The 11,567-nt window shown below is 44.0% G+C and overlaps 1 protein-coding gene across 1 annotated transcript in view; it reads left to right on the top strand.

Annotated features, from left to right (window-relative positions):
• The window catches only part of EMC1 (ER membrane protein complex subunit 1), an 11,566-nt gene extending 85 nt beyond the window's left edge, over positions 1 to 11,481 (top strand). Inside the window, exons 2-24 of the mRNA XM_026862923.1 lie at positions 112 to 236; positions 517 to 582; positions 747 to 840; positions 1,302 to 1,430; positions 1,586 to 1,712; positions 2,079 to 2,228; positions 2,587 to 2,754; positions 3,289 to 3,360; positions 3,807 to 3,866; positions 4,106 to 4,228; positions 4,460 to 4,556; positions 5,268 to 5,384; positions 5,743 to 5,751; positions 6,314 to 6,513; positions 6,755 to 6,904; positions 7,474 to 7,635; positions 7,871 to 7,990; positions 8,227 to 8,364; positions 8,737 to 8,910; positions 9,074 to 9,284; positions 9,514 to 9,598; positions 10,102 to 10,231; positions 10,448 to 11,481. Coding sequence (XP_026718724.1) covers positions 112 to 236; positions 517 to 582; positions 747 to 840; positions 1,302 to 1,430; positions 1,586 to 1,712; positions 2,079 to 2,228; positions 2,587 to 2,754; positions 3,289 to 3,360; positions 3,807 to 3,866; positions 4,106 to 4,228; positions 4,460 to 4,556; positions 5,268 to 5,384; positions 5,743 to 5,751; positions 6,314 to 6,513; positions 6,755 to 6,904; positions 7,474 to 7,635; positions 7,871 to 7,990; positions 8,227 to 8,364; positions 8,737 to 8,910; positions 9,074 to 9,284; positions 9,514 to 9,598; positions 10,102 to 10,231; positions 10,448 to 10,627 — 2,887 coding nt within the window. The 3' untranslated portion in view covers positions 10,628 to 11,481. The remainder of the gene's footprint in view (positions 1 to 111; positions 237 to 516; positions 583 to 746; positions 841 to 1,301; positions 1,431 to 1,585; positions 1,713 to 2,078; positions 2,229 to 2,586; positions 2,755 to 3,288; positions 3,361 to 3,806; positions 3,867 to 4,105; positions 4,229 to 4,459; positions 4,557 to 5,267; positions 5,385 to 5,742; positions 5,752 to 6,313; positions 6,514 to 6,754; positions 6,905 to 7,473; positions 7,636 to 7,870; positions 7,991 to 8,226; positions 8,365 to 8,736; positions 8,911 to 9,073; positions 9,285 to 9,513; positions 9,599 to 10,101; positions 10,232 to 10,447) is intronic.
• Positions 11,482 to 11,567: the final 86 nt, after the last annotated feature.

Genomic DNA, 11,567 nt, shown 5'->3' with positions numbered 1-11,567 from the left:
GCCCGCCGTGCTGCCTCCTGCTGCAGCCGCCCGTCGGGCCTGCCCCCTCCCGCCCCCTCAGCGAGGCGCCCCCTTGTCCCGGCTCACCCCCGCTCGCTTTTCCTCTCCCAGGAGGCAGCAGTACGTGGGGAAGCTCAAGTTCGCCTCCTTGGAGGCCGCGCAGGGTTCGAAGAAGCTCATCGTGGCAACCGAGAAGAATGTCGTGGCCGCCCTGAACTCCAGGAGCGGTGAAATCCGTGAGTGAAGCAGGGTTTTGCTGTGGGGACTACACCTGTGGCCCTTGGGCTAACGTGCCAATGAAGTTGCGTTACGTTTTCATACTGATAAATTAATCCTGGTGATACTGCTTTGTCAGACTGCGAGGATTCAGCCAGCAGATTCAGCAGCAAAAGCTGCTGCTTAGGGCAGGCAGACTGTTCTCTGCATAAGCTTATTGCCATAAAGAGCCTAGTTTAATAACAAAGACATGCCTTTGGGGAAACAAATCTTGTTCTCACTTAAGTCTATTTCTTTCAGTGTGGCGCCATGTGGACAAGGGAACCCCCGAAGGGGCAATAGATGCGATGCTGATCCATGGGCAGGGTAAGGAGAAGATGTGGGTGCTGTGCTGGGGCTAGCAGTTGTCCTTGGATGTGGGATCTCAATCGTGTGTTAGATTACAAGTTGAACTTGCCAGAGCTTATTGCCTTATTGATTTGAAATGGGATACCAATTCTGTGTTCAACTTTTCTTAATTTCCTGGGCAGATGCCATCACTGTGTCCAATGCTGGACGTATTCTGCGTTCCTGGGAGACCAACATCGGAGGGTTGAACTGGGAGATGTCACTGGACACCGGCAGGTAGGCTTTTGTGTCTGCACCGTCTCTCCCTTTGTAATCTTGGCTTAGGAAGGCAGAAAGGGATTGTTGACCTTGTTTGGACTTGCATTATAGGGAAAAGTTAGTTAGATGTAAGGTTTCTGAAAAAATATTTGGCTGAATTCCTTAGGAATAGCTGAACTTTGCAGTTAAAACTAATGTTGTTTCTATTTCATAGCGAATCAGTAAGAAGAAGAGATACAAGGTTTTTCATAGATAGGTTTTCTCTTTATTTATACAATCTGTTCAGCCTGCATCTGGTTTGGGGTGTTTGAACTCCAGCCGAATGCTTTTTGTTGAGATCAGCAAGGATGGAGTGGGTTATAAATTGTATTTCAGGACTGGTGTTAAGTGTTTGAAGAAGGTTTTCAAACAGAGTGTTGTGGTTTTTTTTCCCTAGAAGAAAATATTTTTCTAACTTACTGACTCTGACGTGTGCTCAGTTTCCAGGTAGCTAGTTTGGTGGGGCTACAGGATGTGGTGAAATATGTGGCAGTCCTGAAGAAAGCAGCCATCTCTCTTCACTACCTTTCCAATGGGCACCAGAAATGGGTGGAACACTTACCAGAAAGGTAAGAATATTTTTTTTAAGTAGAAGTGTAAGTGTCTGATAGGGAGCCTGTTGCCTTGGAGTGGAAAGGATGCTGTAATTGCTTTATGCTTTTGAAAACATCTGAAAACAGTAATGTGAGAAAATGATGCTTCATGGTTGCTGCTTCTCTTGCAGTGAGAGTACTCAGTACCAGTTACTGTATTCCCATGGGACTGGAGTGATCCATGTGCTTGGAATTGTTCCCCAGAGCCACTTGAACATTTTAACATTCAGTGTAGAAGATGGAGAAATTACAAAACAGGTAGTGCTCAGTTACGGCTCCAAAATACTGAATTTGACGTTGACAAATGTACTTCCACCTAGATGGGCTGTGGTGTGGTGTGCAGAGTAATTAATTGTTGTAGTACAGATAAACTCCCCTTTTGCTGTGGCATTGCCTACGGGCCAATAAATGGATTTCACTGCTGAATGCCCTGAAGGCAAAACTGAATTAGACTTGCAGCTGTTAGTCAAGATCATCCTGGAAGTCTTAGGCTGATAAATAGTTTCTCCTAGGGTCATGGGTAAAAATAATTCTGCCTTAAATTCTTGGTTGTGTTTAAGTTGGTTCTTTGAAGAATTTGTTGTATTGACACCTTCATCTCTTTGTTTATGTCTCGCCTGGCAGATCAGAGTAGCAGCCCCTTGGCTGAAGAGCTTAAACGGTGTGTGCAGCGTGGTGGGGGAGGCAGTGCTGGTGTGCATGGACATGGGCACCCATTCGCTCTATGTTTGCTCCTTGGAGACGGAGCAGGAGATGAAGCAGATCCCACTGCAGGTAAGAAGTGCTGCAGGAGTATGTGAGACCTTGTCCAACTAATTTGGTGCCTGACTGAGCCTGGCAGTATGTGTGGGTTCTATCTGTAAGCTGCAGAATGACTGAGGAGGGGTGTGAGGGAGCATGATCCGTAAACTGAAGGAAAGGAGAGAAAACTTTTTGTCTGTCTAATCATTCCTTCTGGACTGATGTCTTCAGAGCTTTGCTCCCATGGGAGCCAAGGCCTTGCTTCTGCTTTGTTTACCCTGACATGGGGAAACCTCTTCATAAAGCTTATATTGCTGCTGATAAAAGGAAGACATTGGTTTCAGTGACGATAAAGTTCTCATGGACACGTGTGCTTGTCTCCCTGTCACAGTCACTCGACCTGGAGTTTGCTGATGGTTTCCAGCCCAGGATATTGGCCACTCAACCCAATGTAATCAGTCCTTCACGGACTCAGTTCTTCCTGCAGCTGTCTCCGAGCCACTTCTCTCTGCTGCAGTACAAACAGGGGCTGCTCAGCCACCTTCGGGACTTCCAGCAGGTACCCAAGATAAATGTACTCAAGCAAGAGGGACAACTAAGCGTTCTGAACAAGCTGCTGAGCCTCTCATTTCAATGGTGCTCTTGGCTGCAACACTTGAAAACCATTTGGTTTCATGTATACTAGCTACTGAAATATTTTCAGACAGCAGCATAGGTGTGCTTTGGTGCCAACAGCTGTCAGAATCGGGGTACTTTCCTGGTTTTGAGGTGGAAAGAGAGATGTGTGTCTACAGCAGTACTTTTTTTAGGTTTTGAAAAGCAAACAAGCTTTAAAAAGCTCACTAACACTGGGCATAATGGTTTAAAAGCCTGTGGCAGGTCAACGTGTTTCTTTCTTTCTGAGAAGTATTTTCATTCTTATAAGAGGTAATTTATTTTTTTTATTTGGTGAAACAAATTATAAAATTAGCTGTGCAAGATCATCTGGTTTTAATTCTAGTATGGCTTAATTGGCTGCACAGGTAGTATTTGGTGGGGTTTGGGGATTTCTTGTTTGTGTTATGATTTTCTGCTTTTTTTTTTTTCATTTCAGGCAGCTCTGGTGAGTTTTGCAACAACTGGGGAGAAAACTGTGGCTGCTGTCCTGACCTGCAGGAGTGAACTGGTCAGCACCATTTCCCTGTACTATATAACCAGCACAGCTCTAGTGTGGATGTGCGCTGGGGGTGGGTTTTACGAGTGTTTTCCTTCACAGGCCCAGGGATGGGTAGGAACTTGAGGAAGATTTAATAAGCTTCTCAGACACATGAAGACAATGGTAATGCAAGCAGGTCTTGATTGCATCCAGCTAAGGCTGTCTGTGGCTCGGTGAAGTGCACTGTGCGCAGTGGGCATGTAACTTGGGAATTTGCTTTATTGATCCACAGAGGATTTCAGTTCTTAGGGGTACCGAACTTAGCAAGGTTTCATTTTTATCAGAAATAGAATGGAACAGAACTGTTTCCTGCCTGTTTTCAAACTGTGACATGTCAGACACTCAAAAACCTAATTTTTTTTTTGTACTGTTACTGGGGTCTGCAGCCGTGTTATCTCTTCTCATCCTCATTTCAGAAACCTGGAAGTTCTGATGACCTTCATGCTGGAAGTACTCTGGAGGATTCCCGGAAGCAGGTATAAAGCTCACTTCTCAAGAACAGTAGAAGTTTTTGACAGTCCATTTTATTCGTTTGCATGCAGGAACAGAATGAAGAAGGAGTTACACCATCTTTTTGGAGACTGATGCTTTTGTACCAGCTCCGTATATATAACTTAAAACTATCTTGAAGCTGCAGTTGCTGAATATTAAATCCTCCTGCAGAATTTGGTGGGCATGTATGTTTAACTCAGCTATTTTCTGCCTGTTGTTACAGGAGTCCTTAACCTGTTCCAATCAAACCTACAATATTAATCTCTACCTGGTTGAAACTGGACAAAGATTGTTGGATACCACAATTACCTTTACCCTGGAGCAGAGCGGTGCCAAGCCACAGCAGGTGAGCAGGGAGAGATTATTTCAATCCTGTGGTTTCTCAGACCTGCAGTGCCCTCCCTACCCTGATTACGCAGGGTTGGTAGAGCCCTTCAGACAAGGTGGAAAGTTTCTGTGGATCTGCTGGATAACTGCATGCAATCAAACTGTTCGCTCTTTTTTTCTCCTGAAAGTTCTGTTTTGGCCAAGGAGATGTGATCATTAACCTCGCTGTTTTACTTGCTCTTTTTTCCAGCTATACATCCAAGTTTTCCTGAAGAAGGATGACTCTGTGGGCTATCGAGCCTTGGTGCAAACAGAAGACCACATGCTAATGTTCCTCCAGCAGCCAGGTAATGGGCACAGACAACTAGCTCACTCCATATTTAATAGTGCACAAGAAGAAAATTATAAGTCCCGAATTACTATATTTTATTATTTCTTTCTTTGGAAAGTGACAGAAATGAATTTAACTGTTCTAAGTCCTGTGAAAGATACTGGCAGCTCTTTCACCCTCACGAGACATTTCATCTGAGAAAACAGTTCTGCAGAACTGTGTAGACAGAGCCTTTGAATTTCATGGGTTTTCTGCAGATTTTGAAACTTTGTAGGATAAGAGTCTAAGTCCTGTTGTAGATCTTCCTCAAAGTTTCTTCAGAAAAGATCCTCATGGCAAAAATGTTAATTTTCAGGAAGGATTGAAACTCCATCTCAGTGACATGAATTTTCTAGCATTTAAAAGGCATCCAGGTGTTCATACTGTGTATCTCTTGTTTTAGATAGACCTCATGACTGTAACCCTTTTAAAACATCAGTTTGCTTTTACTGTTCCTGTGGGGTTTTTTTCAACAGTGGCTCCAGTTGCATAAAGTATTTGTCTTTTATGACATAGTTAATCACATGAGATTAGATAGAAGCTATTTTGCGTTTCGTTAAGGACAGTGATTTGCATTTAAAGGGCCCACTGGAAGATGTTTCTATGCTGAGTGATGAGTTTTCCTCCAAAAGTTTATTCCCAGATATTAAGTTGATTCTTCCAATATTCTACTCATTTTTCTTTCTAGGAAAAGTTGTTTGGAGTAGAGAGGAGTCACTAGCAGAAGTGGTAAGCTTGGAGATGGTGGATCTACCTCTGACAGGTGCACAGGCTGAGTTGGAGGGAGAATTTGGAAAGAAAGCAGGTATGCCATAGACTTAATAGAGTTACCTTTAGGCATGTGATTTGATTTGTTTTTTTCCTGAATAAATGTATTTATTTTTTTCATTTTCATCTGAGCTGAGAGTTATGATTCAGATCTCTACTGATGGCAATAAAACCGAGCAGAAATAAACCCATTTCTCTCTAAACTTTTGAAGTCCAGTGCCAAGTGCAGATGTCACGAGTGTATTGCATTGGTACATTCAAAAAACAGTCAGCAGTGGTAGGAGGGATTTTGGCCATCTCTCCTAAATATTTCCATTTGAACCTTTCTGGAAAACTCATTTGCAATAGCTTTTGTTTTTGCTTTGTTTTGTGTTTTCTTGCTGTCCTGGATGCAGCCATTCAAGGTAACCTCAGATTGCATGCAGTGTTTTCTAATACTTCTGACTAATGTTTCTTAGTGGAATTTCATCTCCTTTCTGCTTGCTTTCCTCAGTGGTGAAGTATAGTTGAAGTCTGGTGTTCTGCTTATTTTGAGAAGCTAAATATAAGCCCTGATTGGGCAGAACCAAGTATTTTTTTACTTCAGAGGCTTGTCATGCTCTGAGTAATGAGTGCAGAGGGAGATACAGACCTTACTGAAGTGAGCTTTAGGTGGGCACTTGCTGTGAGTGTACCAGTGAGAAAGAAGGAACACAAAGGAGATGATGATGTACTCTGCAGGAGTTTGCTCTCAGTTGAGGAGAGCATCTTTTGGAATGACCTATACCACTGTGAAGTGGGAAAAGTTGGTAAATGCCAGATTCTATCAGAAAATAGCTCTGCTATTCTGGAGTGGGAGGCCGAGACAAAGAGTTACCGTAGGTTCATGCCTGTCAGCATTTCTTCTACTGTCTGAGACCATCATTTCAATTATGGAGTGGGACATAATGTTTTTTCCTCTTGGTACCACTGTTGATCTATTTGCAGATGGTTTGCTTGGGATGTTCCTGAAGCGGCTGTCCTCCCAACTTATCCTGCTGCAAGCCTGGACTGCCCATCTTTGGAAGATGTTCTATGATGCCAGAAAACCCCGGAGCCAGATTAAAAATGAGATTAACATTGACAATTTGGCCAGAGATGAATTCAACCTCCAGAAAATGATGGTGATGGTCACTGCTTCAGGAAAGGTGAGGGAGCCAGGGCAGAAATCTCTTTCTAGACTGTAGCAAAGAGTCTCAGCTCTGAATTCCCACTCCTGTTTTTTGCCAGGCTTGGGCAGAATGTCACGAGGAGATGTGCAGAATGTTGGTACCTTTGGAGAGGGACTCAAACTCTCCTTTCTTTGCCATATCCTAAAGAAAGATTCAGTGCTTAAATGCGAGAGATGTGTTGTTCTAAATTTTGGCTTTACTGTGTCTCTTTTCTCAGCTTTTTGGTATTGAAAGCAGTTCTGGCACCATCCTGTGGAAGCAGTATCTCAGGAATGTGAAACCAGGCTCCTCCTTCAAGCTGATGGTCCAAAGAACAACAGCCCATTTCCCACACCCCCCACAATGTACCTTGCTTGTTAAGGACAGGGTGAGTCCCTTTCCTCTATCCCACCACTGAACCTGCTTACCATGGACATCTGCCCTTTGAAAGGGCAGAAGGAAGCATCTTTTTGGGTATTACCTGATTATCACTGACATGGGGACAGGAAGAGATTGAGAGCTGGAGGGAAGCAGACACGCAATCCTGAAGAATTTAAGGATGCTTATTGTGAAGCCTTCTGTCAAAACAAAGAAAATAATTTCATCCTGTTTTTTTGGTCATTGAGTTAGGTCATGTGTGGTCTCCATTAGCCAGGTGATGATGGCTGTCCTTTAGCTGGCTGCAGGAGGTTTTATACACCCTAGATGAGGGAGGAGGAGGCATTACTTTGTGTTGAGACTGTCTCAGCAGGTGGTAGATGGGATTTAGTTACAGTGTTATGCCATGGTACAGCTTTGATAGAGAAATGTGAGCTAGGGTATATGTGGGTTCAAACAGAATATTTTGAGGATGAAGTAGCTGAATCCAGGGTATTAATAGTCAACATCAGCAAGTAACAGGCAGAAAACGAGCTCTCTTACTCACCTTTGAAGTTTTGCATCTTATTTTTTGTTTAGGAAACCAAAATGAGCTTTCTCTATGTCTTTAACCCCATCTTTGGGAAGAGAAGTCAAGTAGCTCCCCCTGTTTTGAAGCGTCCAATTCTTCAGACTTTGCTTCTGCCCATTATGGATCAAGACTATGCCAAAGTACTGCTCTTGATTGATGATGAGTACAAGGTAAATTGCTTTGCCTGGAGGCAGTTTTCTTTATGTTCTGGTTAATTATTCCCCTCCCTTTTGGAGCAAGATTGAAAAAAAATGCTGTTGAGTCACATTTCACACAAAATTATGAGGCTATTCTGGTAAAACAGACCTCATCTTGATAAGCACATTTGAAATAATCTTTCAGTGTTGCTATTTTTTTCTTTTGTGTCTCAGTTGTTTTTTAACCTGTGTTTCAATTCTTTTCCAGGTTACAGCTTTTCCAGCAACTAAAAATGTCCTTCGCCAGTTAGAAGAAATAGCCCATTCTATCTTTTTTTATCTAGTTGATGCTGAGCAGGGAAAACTCTCTGGATTCAGGCTAAAAAAGGTATGGAAGAATCATTACAGTCTAAGTGATATCAGTTTCCTAAATGTCCTTTGGATAATGATACATTTCTCCATTTGATTTACGGAGTTTTGCTCGGAATAGAACCAGTTCAGCCTGAAAACGTGCCTAAGAAACTTAAAATTCATAAGCAGAGAAAGGTCCCAGCATCTTATTGGTGGGGATGGTGTCTTTTGAGGACAAGTTAAAACCTCCTACATCATGCTTTTTGCTTGCAGGACCTGACAACAGAGGAGAGCTGGGAGGTGATTATACCCACCGAAGTACAGAGGATCGTGACTGTGAAAGGGAAGAGGTCCAGTGAGCACGTGCACTCCCAGGGCCGTGTCATGGGAGACCGCAGTGTTCTCTACAAGGTGTTGTTGGAACTTTCTGTTGACTTTTTGTTGATGCATTATCTCATGGGAAGATCTCAGCACCGTTTCTAGGCACTATGTTGAGATTAATTGCCCTGTGGTGACATTTTTTTTTATATATGCATCAGTATCCGTAACCCTCTGCAGAAGGTGCTAATTTTGGTAGAGATTTCTTGTATAAAATGTTTTATATACAACTAAGTCATCACACATCTGATGATTGGGAAAGACCTGCTTGATTTCTTCAGGTGATAGGTGCTAATAAGTTACTTTGCTAATTATATGCCTGGTCCCAGATGAACTACAGATAAACAAGGTACCTGTGGCACTGAAGTGTGGGTCTCAGTTGGGTTTTTTTAACTTTTTCTCCAGTCCTTGAATCCAAACTTGCTTGCTGTGGTGACAGAGAGCACAGATACACACCATGAGCGTACTTTCATTGGAATATATCTGATTGATGGAGTCACAGGCAGGATCATCCACTCCTCGGTACAGAAGAAAGCAAAGGGACCTGTCCACATGGTGCATTCAGAGAACTGGGTGGTGGTAAGAAGTTATTCTTATCTTCTCATTCTTTACGTTTGGGAGGTAGGGGCAGTTGCTGACCCTGTATGGAGAAGACTTTTTGACCATTCTTTGTGATTTCCAGCTCCCTCTGTGTTATTGAGTCTGCTTGCCATGTATTCCTACAAATCTTTTCTCATTTCAGTACCAGTACTGGAACACAAAGGCACGTCGGAACGAGTTCACTGTGCTGGAGCTGTATGAGGGGACGGAGCAATACAATGCCACAGCCTTCAGTTCCCTTGACCGCCCGATTTTACCTCAGGTCCTCCAGCAGTCTTACATCTTCCCATCTGCTATCAGTGCCATGGAGGCCACCATCACTGAGCGTGGCATCACTAGCCGTCACTTGCTCAGTAAGTACATGCTCTTCTGTTCTGAATGTGCTTCTGCTACTTGCACAAGCCAGGTTTCTCACTAAAACCCAAGTAAAATGCAGTTTACTGCCAAAAAAAAATCCTGCCTGTGGGCTGCCCTGCACTCCCAGTAAGTTCAGGGAAAAGCACAAGGAGAGCATTTATGTTAGGTATTAGAAAATGCTGTCGGAAATGGCCGTTTTTAAGATGCGTTTTTTTTAATGCACAGTTGGGCTTCCCTCTGGGGCCATCCTCTCCCTTCCAAAGGCTCTGCTGGATCCTCGCCGCCCAGAGATCCCTACGGAACAAAGCAGGTAAGGAAAGCTTGATGACAGCTGTTCTGGGCACCTTGGAAGAGGGATGGATTTTTGTCCAATACAGTAGTGTGAAGAAGAACAACTTGTCCGGGACAAATCGAGGGCAATTCTTGAATGAAATTAAGTGAGGTTGCTTTGTTTCCTGTCTGTGACAATGGAATAAATTTGTCTGTAATGCAGCAGGTCTTATCGTTAGCAAAACCAGCCTGTTGTCTGCACTCTTAAGAAGCAGCAGTCTGAGTAACCTCTCTGAAGTTTTTAGAATCACACTTATTTTTCAAACTTCAGAAGCCTGAAAAGGAGGCTGCTGCAGTGTGGCCTGACCCAGTTGGCATGTTTGATTTTCATTTTGCAGCAAAAATGAATCTACCCTGGGAAAAGCTGCTAAGTTTGCTGTTTGCTGTTTCAAGTTAGCTTGTGATAATCAGTCTAGGAGATGCAGATGATGTCCTCCGTGTGCTGTTTGACTGGGTTTTGATTTCTCTTTAAATGCCTTTTAGAGAAGAGAACCTGATTCCATACTCTCCTGATGTGCAGATCCATGCCGAGAGGTTTATCAACTACAATCAAACCATATCCCGGATGAGAGGGATTTATACAGCCCCCTCTGGCTTAGAGTCTACTTGTTTGGTGAGTACAGGGTGGAGGTTTTAATGTAGGGGAGTCTGGGGGTAGGGCAGTGTGATACCGTAGCCTGTGGCTTGGAGATCTGCAACTTCCCATCATCTGGGTGCTCATTGCTTAAACATTTTTTCTTTTAATCAGAAGTATAGACCTGAGTCGATCATTTTTGATGTGGTTTTATGCTCAAAGCTGCGTTACCAGCTCATGATCTCATCTCTTCAGGTTGTTGCGTACGGCCTGGACATCTACCAGACCCGAGTGTACCCATCAAAGCAGTTTGATGTCCTGAAAGATGACTATGACTACGTGCTGATAAGCAGCGTCCTCTTCGGGCTGGTTTTTGCTACTATGATCACAAAGAGACTTGCTCAGGTGAAGCTGCTGAACCGTGCCTGGCGGTAAGGCCATGAGTGAAGGGAAGGCGGAGGCTGGAGAAGGTATCTGAGATTTGGACTGGCTGAAGATCTGCCACCCTGCATCATCACTGGGTTCGGTTGGAAATTCCAGCTGGCGTGACGGATGGATGCAAACATCTGTATTACGGTTTTTGCTGAAAGATATTTGGGAGGAAAAGCTGCTAGCACAGCTAAATGATACACTGCTTACATGTCTCCCAGTGAGAAGAAATGAGAGAGATGGAATAGAGATGTCAGTCAACTAAAAAAGAACTCTCCCAAACCTCCGTTAAAGCCCTAAAATCTGCCATCATGTCATCTGCCTGACGTTAACGAAGATAATACTAAGGATGTGTGTCCTCTCGATCCTTGCCTCTTCCTCAGCGCCAGCCGGGACCAGTGTCTTGGCGAGAGGAGGACTGAGGGATTGTTGGCTGCTGTGATGTGAATTGCTAGACTTGGTAACGTGCGAGCTGCTGTATGTGAGGCCTGAGGAGGAGACGTTGGGTCATTTTGTTAGGAAGGTTAGAAACTGGGTGATGTCGATGGGAAACGGCCTCATCATTTAATCAGGGAGTGGGAGGAATATGAATGTAAAGTCTCTCCATGTTCTTTATTTATCATGCTGGTAACATTAGTCCCCATTGTTTTAAAATGTTCCCATACTTGACGTAATACACTGGGATTAAGGTGTAAGAACCTGGCACGGTTTCCCCTCCGGATAACGGCCGTTAACTTTGTACGTGGATTGAAATTGTCATAATCAAGTTTCGCAGCGAGTCGTGCCCCCGTGAGAGGCCGCGTCCTGCCAGCCGCCCCCCCAGTGCGCCCATGGCCTCAATAAAAGCCCAGTGCCGGGGAGCACCGAGTGGGTTTTTTCCCTCTTTCGGGCTGGCTGGAGCCGTGACCCTGCGGCTGCCCCGGGGCGCGAGGGTCCATTTCAGCTC

Source organism: Athene cunicularia (assembly GCF_003259725.1).
Source record: "Athene cunicularia isolate RWA chromosome 21 unlocalized genomic scaffold, athCun1 chr21_part1, whole genome shotgun sequence".
Lineage (NCBI taxonomy): Eukaryota > Metazoa > Chordata > Aves > Strigiformes > Strigidae > Athene > Athene cunicularia.
This window is presented reverse-complemented; position numbering and strand designations above follow the sequence as displayed.